This window comes from Vipera ursinii (assembly GCF_947247035.1).
Source record: "Vipera ursinii genome assembly, chromosome: 1".
Classification (NCBI taxonomy): Eukaryota; Metazoa; Chordata; class Lepidosauria; order Squamata; family Viperidae; genus Vipera; species Vipera ursinii.
The window spans coordinates 295,778,144-295,794,414 of NC_139512.1; the positions used below are offsets into that span (position 1 = coordinate 295,778,144).

General features: G+C 37.5%; 1 protein-coding gene across 5 annotated transcripts in view; it reads left to right on the plus strand.

Moving 5' to 3' along the window:
- The window catches only part of SLC29A1 (solute carrier family 29 member 1 (Augustine blood group)), a 68,405-nt gene that overhangs the window by 37,520 nt on the left and 14,614 nt on the right, over positions 1-16,271 (plus strand). For 3 of the 5 annotated variants that reach the window (XM_083379074.1, XM_083379073.1, XM_083379075.1), the window contains exons 3-7: positions 10,922-10,997; positions 11,821-11,902; positions 12,671-12,736; positions 14,611-14,759; positions 15,449-15,588. In XM_083379074.1, the coding sequence (XP_083235200.1) occupies positions 10,972-10,997; positions 11,821-11,902; positions 12,671-12,736; positions 14,611-14,759; positions 15,449-15,588 (463 nt within the window). In that variant the 5' untranslated portion in view covers positions 10,922-10,971. Of the gene's footprint in view, positions 1-6,433; positions 6,712-10,921; positions 10,998-11,820; positions 11,903-12,670; positions 12,737-14,610; positions 14,760-15,448; positions 15,589-16,271 lie in introns of those variants that run through there. The other 2 variants (XM_083379076.1, XM_083379077.1) reach the window with 2 other exon arrangements.

Sequence of the window (16,271 nt, forward strand, 5' to 3'; positions counted from 1 at the left end):
AGGTAGTCCTCTACTTATAATCATTCACTGAATGACCGTTCAAAATTACAACGGCACTAAAAAAAAAGTGACTTATGAGTGTTTTGCACACACGACGGTTGCAGCCTCCCCGTGATTATGTGATCAGAATTCGGGCATTTGGCAACTGGCATATATTTATGATAAGTGCACTGTCCCAGAGTCATGTGATCACCATTTGTAACCTTCCCAGCCGACCTCCAACAAGCAAAATCAATGGGGGAAGCCAGATTCACTTAACAACCAGATAATTCAGTTAACAACTGCAGTGATTCATTTAACTATAGCAAAGAGGTCATAAAATGAGGCACAAGTCACTTAAAACCTGCCTTGCTTAACAACCTAAATTTTGGGCTCAGTTGTGGTTGCAGGTTGAGGACTACTGTACTTGTTTAGATGAAACTTCTTCTAATGCTAGAGTAAGAGAAACTCGTGAGGCCTGGGAAGATAGGCAGAGTCTGGAGAAGAAGCTTGGTGAACTGAGAGGTATGTCCTCAAATTTCGTTTAGCCACAGGCTAACGGAGCACCATAATGGATGAGCAACCAGTGAATTATGTAGAAGCCATACTATACCCTTTATACTTCCCAGAGCATTGTAAAAGATTTCAGCAGGTAGAACCAAGGTGAAGGAAGAATTAGTTTACTTTCATAGGTTTAGAAAAGAAGGATCTGAACTCCAATTCCACTTCTAGTTCCTGTTAAGATTTTATTGTCCATCATAAAATAACTATATAACATTGTCTTAACAGCGAATCTCTTTTACACAGTTCTTGCCAACTAGTGCAGTTGCAGGTCAGATATCAAAAAAGGTGAGCACTAGGAAAGACACCAGGACTAATATTTATTAGAATAGTCCTTTTGCTCATAGCACTGGTGAGTGATGCTCAGTACAACCATAGTTGGTTTGGATTGTAGTGAGGCATGACTCACACAAAGGGGTTGATTTTATTGGGCAAGTTTCATAGCTCTTTATTCCTCCCCGCTCCCAAGATTTGCTTAGTTTAGGTATCAGCAAAGGAAGCTTATATATTAGTGAGGATTTGAGTTCTTTGAGAGCCAGTATGGTCTAAAATCAGAGACGTGAACTTGCCTTAAGCACAAAACCAGCTGGGTGACCATGGGCCAATTACTTTCTCTTAGCCCTAGGAAGGAGGCAGTGGCAAATTACTTCTGAAAAATCTTGCCAAGAAAACTTCAGGGACAAGAAGTCTCGGAAAATCAGACATGATTGAACAGAAGAAAAAAAAAGTGTCTAATGCAGTGTTTCTCAACCTCAGCAACTTTGAAATGTACGGATTTTAACATCCAGAAAATCTCGGCCAGTCCATGCTAGGAGCAATGCACACAACTTAAAATTGCTGAGGATGAGAAACACTGATCTAGTGGGCATCGGGTGCTTGCTAAGACTAAGGAGGGAAATAATTATTTAATTCGGGAAGTTTGTTATCTCACAATATGTGAGAATAAATTGAAAGAGCTAACTTGTTTAAGCAGCCTCTCTTCCATGTGTTAATTAAAAAACAAGGATCAGAGGACAACTTAAAATAACAGTTTCCTATTTTTTAAAAATGTAATAATTAAACATTACTCTTTTCGTTAAAGTTTAATAATAATATCAACAGTATGATAACAATACGCTTAAATTAGTTATTTATAATGAAGAAAAAAACCAAAAAAATGTAGGTAAAAATCCAGCATTGCCAACTGCTTTTTCCTTTCTAGCCACCAAATGCCAGTAAGAAAATGTGATTTGAGTTGTTTGATTTTGCAGAAAACTAATTGAGTAGGACATCATTAAAGTCACTGGAGAGACTTATTTTCTAACCACAAGGCTGTCATATGACAATGCTTCTCCATGTAGTTACTGTTTACCAGTATATACATTGTCTCTAATATAAGTGAAAACCAGAAGATGACAGGAAATGCAGCTATAACTTTTGGCAAGCAACACACATGCCTAGATGGGTATGTGAGAGAGAAAAGATTAATTAGCCCTATTCAAGGGTTTCACTTTTCATACATCAACACGTGATGGGTAAGAACAAGGATGGGCATATTAGTTTTACCCATCCATTGTTGTTCTGGAAAATCTTGTGATGCCTAGAATTATCACCGTCTGCTTTTCTGGGTTGTATCTTCTTCTCAAAGAGACGCTTGTTAGTGATCTGTCCCATAGACACTGTCAAGAGCAGGTGGTTCAGCTTAGATACCAAATCTGTCGATTCCTCAAAGGCATTCTGCAGGAGCTCTTGGCAAGTATAGCCTGTGCAGAGGGGACAAATTCCCCTGAACTCTGCATAGGTTTTATTTCAATGTTATTTTAAGATTAGAGGGGCTAAGGTCAGAGAAGCTGGAGTTGTACTTACTGATATTGTTATGTATTAAATGTTATGTATTAAAGGTTACGTATTACATGTAAATAGTTATGAGGTAAAACCGATCTGGAACACGCGGCAGCTTTTGACAGCTGTCAGAAGCTGCCGAAGGTAATGCGCAGGCGTGACGGCTTGACAGCTCTCAGCTGTCAGAGCGCAGGTAAACAGCGCAGGCGCGGCTAACACAGCTCCGGGCTGTCAGAGCTAGCCGCCGCCAATTGGCTCGGATTGGTCGCCAGCCTGCCAGCTGGGGTATAAAAGTAGGTGCTGTAAATCTGTCTGTGCCCGGTTCCTCACCAATAAAGGTTGTCAACTTGAGCCAGCTGTCTCACGTGATCCTTACCAGAAGACACTTCAGATATTTCTGCCTAATCCTGCCCTCACCCTCTGAGATTTGAAAGTATAATTTGACTCATTTTTATAGTGTCTGAAAGAAGCAAAATTAGAAATGGGATTACTTTAGATGATAAACAGTTAGGCAAAGTGAAAAAGGGCCCTTACCATTTGGTTGACTAGTAAGGTTTAATTACGGATGTTATTAATTTTGGACACTGAATTATCTTGTGTAGAACTGTTTTGGGTAGTATTACTTCTCTGATGGATGAGTGTATATAGAGCTAGAGGTCTGGGAGAAGGGTACAAACAATCAATTAGTCTTTTAGATATTGGCAGTTGTTTCCAGTTGATATTTGCTATGGGAGAGGCCTTTTGAAGATTGAGGAATAGAGTCTTTTCATGCTGCTTCCTGAAAAATGGATTATAATGTTTATAACATGACTATAATGTCAACATGATTATAATGTCCAGTGGCTCTTAAGTTTATACTACCTTAAGGGAAAGAATATAAATACCCAAAGGCCTATTCTGAATGTTTATATGTAGCGGTAGAAGTAATAAGCCCATGCAAACTGGCCCAGCTTTGCCCTCCAAAAGTAACATGATAAATGAGCCAGCTTGGCAGTTGGTATAAGAAGTATGGCACCCACAATTTATATAAGCAAAAAAGATAAATCTCTTTCCCTCAGAGCATTATTTGATTAATTTAAATTTTCTGTTGCACTTTTTTCTTATAGTTATACTTAAATCTAAATAGTTAAGTACAAACTGCTCTAAGTTTCTGATTTAGTCTTTCATCAATTCCCTTTACTCGTATCTAATCCTTGCTGGCTATAAATGAAGTTTCAGTGGATGTACATGGTTGCATTAGTTCAGTGCATTTAAATCATTATAAGTAAGGAAATTATAAACAAAACTGGTTATTATTGAATATTGCTGTCATTTACAATGCTGAGTCTTATAAGATTGCAGTGAAAACTTCAGTAATGGGGTCAATTTCCATGACTAATGAAAATAACTTTTTCTGCACTAATAAAGGGAGAATCATTTTCCTGTATGTGGGGACAAGATTCATCTATATTTTCACTTACTAAGTACTAAATAAATTCAACAACATCCAAGCTTCATTTGAATCATACTTTAGATTAGAATTCCCCAAACTTTCCAGCTTTGTGGGCTGGTGGAGGGCGGAGAGGGAATGGTACTGCGTGAGCAGTGGGCTAATGTGCGTGCACGTAACTCCATTTGCACAAGCGGTAGGCATGGGCATCCACCACTCTCACAAATGGAGCTGCGCATGTGCTTCCCCACCACTTGTGCATATGGAGCTGTGTGCATACTTACCCGCCGTTACTGTGGCCTGGTTCCGAACGGGCTACAGCCCATTGCTGTGTCACCCCCAGGGGTTGGGGACCCCTGCTTTAGACAACTTCCCCCAATTCCATATCTCAGTTATAATGCAGAATCGAAATGTAACAAAACAGTACCCTCCTTTTACATCCATTTCATTCAGAAACTGTTTTCGCTGGTTGCTCCAGTGTTCCCACTTGAGAAAGTAATAGCTGCAAGTGGAGGCTATCAAAAAACAAACAAACCCACACACAGTTTGAGCTTTAGCCAAATAGTTCTTCCCTCTCATTTGTTGGACTACAAAGCAATTACCTACCTATATGCAAGCTGGAAACTTACAGAAATTAAAGTCCAATATATCCGTGACATTCCAAAGATAGACCATATTATGATGGTGATCCTACAGATGGTTAGTTTGGGATTCAATCATCTCTGACAATAGATTTGAAAGGCTAACTTTGAGTTAGGTGGGTGATGGGTTAGGCTCTTCAGGAAGCAACCGTTCTTTGATAAAGCAGTGTGTTTGTGTCTCTCTGAATATCAGCAAATCACATGGACGTGTCTTGACATAATGTATGTTCTACATTAATTTACCTAAAATGAAGAAGACTCCTGATTGTCAAACAAAGCAAATGTTTGTTGATACATTTTAAAAAACATACCTGTTATAAAATTCTTCCTGTACTGCTTTTCTATACTTTTATTGTGTTTTTTCCCCAATAGACTATATATATTGATGTCAGTCAAAACAACTATGATAGCTCCAGAGCAGAGAATATCAGTTTAAGAACAGGGGAAGAAAGGGAGAAAGAGACAGGACAGGAAAGGCCAAGTTCCAAGATCTTTGGAGATCCTTTCAGACAAAATGGGGATCCTTTTGGACAAAATGATGGTATATCCTTATTTCAGAATAAGTGAAGCAGGAGCATAAATGTAAAAGAGCAAAGCAAAAAAAAAGTCCTCTTAGCGTGTAACTGCTGATTGTACTGCTTGTCTAATATTGGTTGGGGTTTGCAATGTGTTAAGGTAGATAAATGTTTGTTTATCTAAGGTTCAAGTGTTTTAAAGTGGTACAAAGTTTTCCAACACATAATCTTATCCATGTCTGCTGAAAAGTAAGTCCTAGTTGTTTTCAATGGAACTTGATCCCAGATAAATTATATGTAAGACTTCATTCTATGATTACACTTGAATAATATGTCTCTATTGATAAGCAATGACAAGTAATTAGTAGTTACATGAAGTAGTTTGCATCTCATGTATTGAAACTGTTCTGTAGTTATTTTTATGGAATTGTGCAGTATTGAATTTTAAAATTCATACATTTGGAGTCAGCCCATATCTAACTTGTTTTATTTGAGTGATGGCTTATCTTATCAGTTTAGTACTTTTAATCCAAACAACTAATTGGATTCCCGTTATTGATATATTTGATATTTATCTGTTTCATAACAGAAAGAAGGTTAAGAAGTGACATGAGGAAGATAACTTTTAATTCAAATATGGGATATATAGGGTTTTGTGCGCTATCATTTTTAATTACAATCGTAACTTATTTTAAACCAATCTTTTTCATAATATCTTCAATTAAGAATACAAAACTCCTCTCCTGTACATTTTATGGACATTTTTATAAAAAAAAATTAATAAATTTTACCCTGCTAAAATATATCTAATTGCTAATCTGGAGTAGCAACACTTGAAGTAAACTGCCATTTCTGTGATTATCTCTGAATACCATGGCTGATTTTCTGATCTGCAGTTCTATCTTCTGACTAAGAATATTCTTAGGAATTAAGATGATTCATTATTAGGGTTGGTTGCATAATCAGCGAGATGCTTAGACTGGATTTGGCATTTTTATCCACCTTTTGAGTCCTTCCCAGGGATCTGGGATGGCAAATGTTGCTGTTAGATGGTGTCAAAGTAATCATTGCAGGATGTAAACTGTTCCATATAAAGTTGCCTTTTGCAATTGACTAATGGTGATTTTGTCAATGCCGATGAGGTTCAAATAGTGCTCTTGATGTTTTGGGATTGCATCCAAGGTGCCTAATAATTATGGCTTTTTTTGTCATAGTCATTCTATTTGCCATAGGTCCTTATATTTTACAATCTTCTCTAGTTCTTTCTGTTGTATTCTACTGTCTCCAGGTATTGTCACTCTACCATTATCTTTCTTATTGACAAGACTAGCAAAAATGTTTAAAAACATGTCAGATAGATGTTGGAAATGCAAACATAAGCCAGGCACTTATTACATGTGGACATGTGCCAAAGCAAAGAGTTATTGGAAAAAGGTACATGCTTGGCTAGAAAAGATGTTGGGAGAATACATAGATTTTAAACTTGAACTTCTTTTATTAGGTATAATGCCAGAAAAGACTGATAAACAAAGCATGTATTTGACTTTGCATGTTACAACAGTGGCAAGAATTATATTTGTGCAGTATTGGAAAAATGAGGAAATACCATCAGATGAAGAATACCGTAACTAAAAAAAATATTAGAATGCACGGAGATGGACTTGACTTTGAGGCTGAAAGAAAAAGAAGAAACGAAATATTATCAAACTTGGGACTTATTTTATCGATGGCTAGAGGAAAGAATAAAGGATTAGGAACTAAATAGGTATTAGTCTTATTGACCATGGTTAAATCTGGGGTGTTATGTGACAGATGCTTGTCTGTTTGAATTGTACATAAATTCCAAGAGTACTTTATCTTCTTCATTTTCAATTACTTCATCTATTTTGTGGTTCTACTACTGTAATGTTTGCTTGCAGGTAAATGGTATTTCTTGCAGATATTCCAGAACACCATTGATACTGCTTTGTCATATACCATTGTTGTAATCAGTTTGTGCAAATCTTCTTGCAGCAGCTAATTAGGTGGTCCATTGTTTCTTCAGCTTCTTTGCAAAGATTGCAATTGCTGCCTCTTGCTTTCTTCCCAATTCTGGATTTGTATGCGTTTGTTCTTAAAGGTTGATTTTGTACACACAGAATTAGTCCCTCTGATAGTTTCTACAACTTTCCTCCTCTTAGCCACTCCTAAGACTTGTTTTACCTGCTTCCCCCCCCCCCCAAATGTTCTGGCCATGTAATACTTTGCCTTGCCATGTCTCTTTTCTATTTTTCATTTAGTCTTTCTTGTAGACCAGTTTGGTCTCTCCAGCACTTAGTAAGCTTTCCTGGTATTACTGTACTAGCTTCTGTGCATCTTCTTCACTACCCTTCAGATTGCCTTCCAATGCCCTTTTCTCTTTTTCAACTGTCTGTTGTACTTGCAACATGTCATGCCCACCTATTTTCCTTGGCAAGTAGATTCTGTCGACATTGCTGCATTGATGAAGTGCATCATCATTCATTGTCATTGTTTTTCTGGCATTCTTATCCAGGGTTTTAAATTCTGCTTGAGTTCAGTCCATTATTCCAGCCTTTTATCTAATGACTGGAATTCCCTCATGCTTCATTGTGCAAGACATCTATTTGCTTTGGGTCTCTTGTTTGTTTTTGAGGTCTACTTCTCTGATGGATTGTAGTCTTCTTGCACTTTTCCCCTCCCCAATTCTACAGGTAATCCTTGATTTATAAACACAGTTGGGGGTCAGATTTCTGCTTGTAACTAGTTACAGTCATAAGTTGAGGTACCCACATGACTGAACCAAATTTTATGACATTTTTGTGCTGGTTGTTAAGTGAACCACCACAGTTGTTGGTAACATAACTCAGTGTTATACAGTGGTGAAGGATGCTTCACATTTGTAGTGATGTTACATTCACAATCGGCTAAGCCATGCTCTGGATTAATTTTTCTTCTTCGAAATGACTCACAGAGGTAGAATAAATATTTGAGGAAGGATGTGAATGAGACATGTAAAAGACCTGATTCACATGGAACACATTGCAATGTATAAAGAAGGGGGCAAAATGCCCAATCTAAGGACCAGCTCACATTTACCAAAGAATTTCGTATGATCCACTCAGCTATTTTTGAGGGTGTTTTTGCATAACAACTACTTTCGGATGAAAGTACAGAGAAAATAGTTGGCAGTAACTCTTGGAAGCAGTTTTTGCAGGAACTGCCATATTTCTGCCAGTGTCTAAAAAATAGATGAAGATAAAGGAATATGCCAGCAAATTTTGTAAACAGAGTTTAGCTACATAATAGATGATAAATATTTAAACTATCCATTATAATGATTATACTGAGTGACAGGTTGTTGTGGGCATGTATCCAGAACCCTGCACAGCTAGGGCAGGATGCCTGTGGAAATTGGTGACAATGGATTTCCTGGTTGTTTTTGGCACTTTTAAAGATTCATTCCAAAGAGAATTGTGTAAGATGAGTCATTGTCAGAACAGAGAAAAACAAGATTTGGGTAAGATTTATTGAAGAGATATTCTTAACTGTTAAATGTTTCTTATTTATCTGTTCTTGATTAGCTTCTTTTTCATCTTCCTTTATTCTTACTCCTTTAGAGTTAAATAACTTCCCCCCTTTTTTAGCTGGCTTACATTCTGTCACTAGAAAAGACTGTCAAGCAATGTGTCTCCCAATTCTTAGAAAAGAATGGTTCTCTATTATTCTAACTAATCCCAACTAGAGGATGGAATGAATGGGTGTTTTTTAAAAATTTTTTAGATATGCCACATTTGAGAGGATTGACTAATATCTTAGAGGACAAAGCTGCAATTTTAAATGACTTCAGTACTTGAGTAATAGGCCAGATTCAGCAAGATGATGTTAGGTTGGGATGAATATAAGATATAGTGCATTTGGATAGGGACAGTCAAATTTATAGGCACATGATTGCAAAATTGGCTTGATTGCTTATTAGAAATGTACTTTTTTGCGTTTTTTGTTTTTTTCTGCTTTTTTTAGGCCCTCCTTTTGTTTTATTCTGGAAGGTTTTGCTGGAAAGGAATTCTTAATTCCCCAAGTTGAAATATTAGAGAGGACTTAGTAACTGTAGCTTCTGTCCTCTCTAATAGGAAGAAAGAGGCAGAAATAATGGTCTTGAATCTCAGAACAGATGTTGTAGCCCTGCTAATCCTTCCCATGTTCCTAACAGTGAAGAGCTTTCTCTACCCCATCTAATGCCAGACTCAGCATCCTTTATGGTGCTGAATTTTCAGTCCTATCTGGAAGCTGGGAAACACACTATTTCCTTACCGAACATCATTGACCAGGTATGATATTTCAGAGACTGCTCTGATGGAAGCCCCCTAGATCAGCTCTCCAGCTTGTAGGCTTTATTCTGAAGCATAGAAAGTACTATTTGGTTCTGTTTCCTTCCCATGGGTAATTTTCAAGCTCAACAACCCAAAACATAGTGTATTGCCAAGAACATTTACCATTTGCTTCGTTCAGTATACTCTGCTTACAACCAGGATATACGGTAAGCAGGATTATGTGTCATCATGTTGGTGTTGATTCTTAGTTAACCACATAGATCAGGGGTGTCAAACTGCTGGCCCACAGGCCAGACACATCATCCAGAAGCCGCGCCCACCCCATTGCCGGCAATGGTAAAACCGTCTCGATATGTTGCGTGATGTCGCGAGTTTGACATGTCTGACATAGAAAATCTCCAGGATGATGCGGCCCCAACCTAGTTACACAAGCAGTATAGCATAGATATTTTTCTATGTGGTACATTCTGTCATGTTCCTATTTCTAGGAAACACTGACAATATTTGTTGTTCTGTGTCACTATATATGCAAAGTCCTAGATCCTAGGTGGAATTGGTTTTGATGTCATGTTTTCCATGTGAGTAGCCTAGAACCATTTGGCGTTCCAATAGTGAGGCCTTTTCAACTACAGTAGTTAATAAAACTGGCAAATCCTCCTCTGTATGAAAATCAGACAATTCTAGAACATTAAAACTGGGTATTGAAACAGAGCAATTAAACTGATTTAGGAGGACCTTAGATGAATTAAATTATTTTCATTTTTTTAAAATGGAGACACAAAATTTCCTCCATCTCATGGTATAATAATATAAAGAATTTATTAATCACTTAAGGCAGGGGTTCCCAACTGGGGGTGCGAGACGATATTCCAAGGGGTGCGAAAACTTGGGTTTTCAAAATTATAGTGTATGTGTATAATTTGTTGCCATTATTTCGAACTTTTTTTAAGGGGTGCGAGAATATATCAGAAGCGTTCTAGGAGTGCAGGGTATAGAAAAAGTTGGGCGCCGCTGACTTAAGGTTTAAACAAAAATTAGGTCCATAGTAATTTTTTCTGAATGTGTCCGTACATCCACAATGAAGTATGTATTTTCTAAAATTACAGTGCTTAAATTATGTTACCTTTATTATAGTATTTCCAGAGAATTTCTCAGCACATAAACAATCTGTACCTTAAAACCTTTGTTTGTGATCATAACTGTTATATCTTTTTTGGAACTTGTCAGGGTTTGAGCCACCTAATTCATATTTTTTTTTGTATTACGTTTTGAAACGTTGTTGTCTAATGCAAAGCATCAGTCCTAAGCATAACCTCTCTTTTCTCACATGATCTCTGAATTCAACTTATATCTCAGAAACCTTCTTAGAAATAAAATGGTACATATTTGCAAGTCTCGTTTGTAAGGGTGCCAAACTACTTAAAGGGAGGAAAGATAGCAAAGCATATCTTGGCCCACCGTAGGCTGAGAAATCCTGTTCCCCCACACACACACACTTTAGACTAACATATATTGTATTTATTGTACTTGTATAGATAATTTAAATTCTGATTATTTCTTAATCTTGTTTCTTGACTCCATGAATTATCCTACTTCTTCCTCTTAATTAATTATTTTCTCTTTTCCCCATTGTTTCCTTTTCAGGTGACCAACCGTGACGTAAAACAATTCTGCAACCATTCTAAAGTGCCATTATGACAGGCAATACTCCCCAAGACAGGTACAGTAATTCTATAGTGAGATGGTGTTGTTTCTCTCATGAACAAGTGCACACATGTCATGTCATACTGTTTGCTAAACGCTAAGTCAGATGTCAGTAAACTGCAGTCTTGGGCATCTGTCGGTATCCTATTGTTCTGACAAGGATCATTTTTGGTATCTGCTATGGGCAACCCATTAGAATATTTTTTTTCCTAACATTGGATAGAACTACACATTTAAACCTTATTGCAACTTAGCAAATATCTGACAATCAGGGGGAAAAATTTTTACCTTGTCATTCTGGTGCTAGACCTTTTTTCAAGAAATACATATGAGTTCTCCTTTCTTGTTAGTTGTTTTTATTTGAGGCTTTTATGAACTTGCATAGCCCTTCTACGTATTTCCAGTTTCTTTGTGTGGTTTATTCTGTTATTGTGAAATTTTTTAGCTGAGGGCGTTTGTTTAATAGCTTAAACAATATTTTAAGATTGCTTTTGTCTTTACGGGTCTTTATTTTTAATTTATGTTTTACACTGTTCAGGGATATGTAAGATTATTTTTAAATGTTACACATAGGCATTGTAGAGTTCCTGGTGCTCTCTGAGCTTGGTGATATGCAGATGTTTCATTGCCCAGTTAGAGAAAATCATCAGTATGGGTGATGATGATGTTACCTATGTGTCTAATGAAACACCTGCGAGCAAACAGCTAAGCTCAGAGAGCATCAAGACCTCAACAGTTCAACAGTGAGGTATATGTATTCCCTTCTATTGGAGACAGACATGGATCCTCACCTCACTTTGTCATTTTTAGTGTTCATTAATCAACCTTGTTTCTTATAGATATAAGGCTGTTTGGCTCATCTTTTTCATACTTGGTCTTGGGACACTCTTGCCATGGAACTTTTTCATGACAGCTTCAGTGGTAAGTTAAGGACGTATGTGCATAATTTGTACCAGATTCCAGACCAAGGAATTGCCCATATCACTGATTCTCATTGTATGGTTCCACTAAGATTATATTAAAAGATGCAAAGCCTTACATTGATAGTTGTTGAAAACACAGTACAGGTAGTCCTTGACTTACAGCCATTCGTTTAATGACCATTTGAAATTAAAATGGCACTGGAAAAAGATTTCTTGTGACTGTTTTTCACATTTATGACCGTTGCAGCATCTCCATGGTCATATGATCCAAATCCAGATGCTTGGCAACTGGTTTGTTGCAGTGTCCTGGGATCGTGTGATCATCTTTTGCAAACTTCTGACAAGCAATGGGGAAGCCAGTTTCACTTAACAACTGCAGCGATTCGCTTAACAATTGTGGCAAGAAAGGACATAAAATGGGGCAAAACTCACTTAACAACTGTCTTGCTTAGCAACAGAAATTTTGGGCTCAGTTGTGTTTGTAAGTCAAGGACTACCTGTAATCCTTTTCATTTTAATGGGAGTTCAGTGCAGTTAACCTACTCTCTGTTACTCTATTCAATTTATGTAACTGATCATTTTTAGCCCGTTTTCTATTTTCATAAAGATTAAAAGTACTGGAGAAATGTGACTGTTTTATATACTTGCACACGAAAGGCAGAATTCTTCTGTGTGAATTACTTAGGAAATAAGAGAAAAGTGCTAGATGTTGGAATCGATTTTCTTCATTGGTTTGTCTGACCAATTCTTTATTTGTTTTCTGTAGTACTTTACCAACCGCCTCAACATATCGTCTGATTCCTATGCTAATGTGAGTGTCACAGGAAAAGAGGTAGTTTCTCCCAAACATTTGCAGTCACTAATCAACCAAGTGAATTCAAGGGGGATGTTTGTGAATTGTGTGAAGCAGCTGTGCTTCATCTTGAATTCCTCCGTTAGGGCAGGTAATTGGAATGGGTCAGTGGTTCCAAGCCATACACTTTGGTAGTTGCAAGGTGGACTAGGCTGTCAAACAGTATATGTATCTAGCATTGTATAACTATTGAGAAGGGGAGGTTTGGTTCCTTATTTTTTTGCCCATACTGTATATGATTAGTTATCTCTTCCTGAGGTAACTCATTGTTCTGGAATTTTCTGCTGCTACTCTACCACACTGCATTTGAGAAACGGAAGAATTCCAGATGTACTACCACTGTCCAGCTACAGAAAAACATGCCAAAGTGCAACACTACTGTGTCAAAAAAGTTGCTTACTTGTATCTATCTCCCAAAGGTGCTTTTTCAAGAGGCAACTGCATTTTCTTGTTTTTCTTTGAAGACATTTTGTTTCTCATCCTAGAAGCTTCTTCAGCTCTGACTGGATGGTGGGGAATGGAAGGATTTATATTCCTTTCAGACAGCGGGGTATTTGCATTCTTTTAGAGAATCCTCGAAGCCATTTGGAGGAAACAACCATTTCATAAACACATGGCACAACATAGGAGAACAAACCCATCAGGACAAGATTCAGTATCTGCATTTAAAAGACAAAGGCTATAGTTTTGAAGACAGTAACTTCCACATTTTGGACACAGAGGACTGCTGGTTTGAAAGAGGGGTCAAAGAGGCTATCTATGTCAAAATTGAACACTCCTCCCTCAACAGAGGAGGAGGGATACAATCTGCAGTCTACAACACAGTCCTTTCAGCAATTCCAAGAAGGCTCCACACCCATTTGCATTACTCAGGTTACCCTGACAACACAGATAAACCTCCAGGTGACCTCAACGACTCTCTAAAAGTATACAAATGATCAGCTGTCTGAAAGGAGTATAAATCCTTCCATTCCCCACTATCCAGTCAGAGCTGAAGAAGCTTCTTGGATGAGAAGCAAAATGTCTTCAAAGAAAAACAAGGAAGTCCAGTTGACTCCTGAAAAAACATCTTTGGGACAACCATGACCTGAATGACTGAGAATCTCCGTGGACATACTTCTCTCTATGAGGCTGAGGAAAAAGAGAGTCAGTAAATATACATAAAACCGTTCTGAACATAACAGAAAAATATTCCATTAACTTTTAACTAGGAACAAAGTGTGCCAGAAGATTCTTGGAAAACATTCCAAAATGTTCGGAAAGATTCCATTGTGGCATAAAGTAAAAGCAAAAAAAATTTTTTTGGTTTTTTTCTAAATGTTGTAGTTCCTTTTGTTCATGAGATAGGTGCAAGCATCTTTCTTTAGTTTAGTTTGCCACAGTGTGTAATAAGTTTTATTATTTATTTATATCACAGTGCGATATAAATTTTAAAATAATAGTTGTTAAATTAAATTGTCAGTAAAAAAAGTTTGAAAAGGATATATTGCGGTATCTGGAGAATACAAGAGAAATAAATGGCAGAAATCAAAGAAGAAAAAGAAGTACAATGACTGTGGCAAAAGAAGGCAAATATAGTACCAATAGGTAGGTGCCTTGGGTGCAATCCCTAAACATCTGGAGCCCTACTTGAACGCCATCAGCATTAACAAAATTACCAATAGTCAATTTGAAAAAGGTAGCTTTACTTGGAACAATTTACCTCTTGCAACCATACTGCCTACAACATCTCCATTTCTTAGTTCCTTGGGAAGGGCTCAATAGATAGATAGAAATGCCACATCTAATCTAATTAGCTAACTATGAGACCAATCATCATAATAATGATAATACCCCTTTCTAATCACTTGCAGGACTCTTACAATCATTCTAATGTGAATGTCACGGGGAAGAAGGAAGTTTCTCACTCAAACCTGGCATCCATATTTAATAATGTGATGACATTGTGTGCCATGTTGCCTCTACTCATCTTCACCTGCCTTAACTCTTTTATCCACCAGAGGTATGATTTTTATAGATTTTCCAAAATGAAAATTTTAGACTTCAATTCCTTTGATTTCCAGCATATTGGCAGCATTCAGACTAGGTCATTTTGAGCTTCTCAGTGGGAAAAGAACTTTATTTTTTGTTCTGCAAAGATTTGATCAGTTTTTGATATTTATGATGCTATCCAAGCATTTTAATTATTTCCATATAGTGATCCAGAACAGTTTTAGGAGCATAGTACCTAAAAGCAAAAATAAATTGTTTCATTTTGATGTATTGTCTTTAGGTTTTTGAAGTACATAATTATTTCAGTTTTACTACATGTTGCTTTTGTTTTATGCAGATGGAAGCAACTGCTTATATCATTACTGAACCATAACGCAACAGATAATTTATACATACATAAAATCTCTTCATTTATGTTCACAAATTCAACATGGTCAGTCTAGATAGCTTCCCAACCTGAATGTTTCTAGTTGTTGAACTTTAACTCCTTGAAGCAGGATTTCTGTTGAACATTCTGAGAAATGAAGACCACCCATTTGAAGAATGCACAGGTTGGGAAAAACTATTTCAGATTGTGATTACACATCTAAAAACAGATTATCCATTGGTTAAAGTTTTATCTCAATAGAACGAATTGGATTTTATTACGATTTTAGAAAGTCAAGGGGTTTTTTATCTTTATCTTTTCCCATTTATTAGGATCCCTCAGCAAATACGGATCATATCTAGTTTGGCTGCCATCTTCTTGGTCTTCATGGTAACAGCAATCCTAGTCAAGGTCCCAATGGAGCCTTTGCCTTTTTTCATCGTTACCATGGTCAAGATAGTCCTCATCAATTGTAAGTGAAGTTCTGTTGTGTGTATATATGTTGTGTGTGCGCGCGGACACACACACACATTTATGAATTATCAAAGGGAACACACTTTTTCCATTCTTACAGTATAGGTATACATATATAGATAAACACATTCTGTCTCTGTTGTGCAGTATTTCACCCTTACCTGTGTTTGAGAAGCTAAACAGTTTTTAGCATTGAGCACTTTGTCAGGGTGTTGAAGTGGGTAGAATGTAATTCTTGCAAATCCAATTTTTGCCAGTGGGAGGATGTGCAAGAGCAGATAGAAACATTTCCCATCCATGCTCAATATAACGTGCAAACTATAGTGATGTAAGCCAAAAGTCTCCAACTTTTCTCAGTTGGTGGACCGGAGGGAAAGGGAGGGGAAAACATTTTACACATGTGCATGTGTGCGTGTGCGTGCGCACACACACACACACACACACACACACACACAAATGGGGCCAAGAGCACAAGCAACACAAACAGGGCAGTGTTAGCACCCGTGTGACACTTGCTAGCACCATCCCATTTTTGCTGCACAGGAGCCAGCTCCTTGTTTTTGCACCGTACCTGGTTTTAGCACCGCATGGTGCCCCATTTGCATAGCTGAAGCACCCTGTTTTCACGGTGCTAGCATGACTGGGGGGGTGAGTGGGCGCACACATGCATGCACTGGCCAG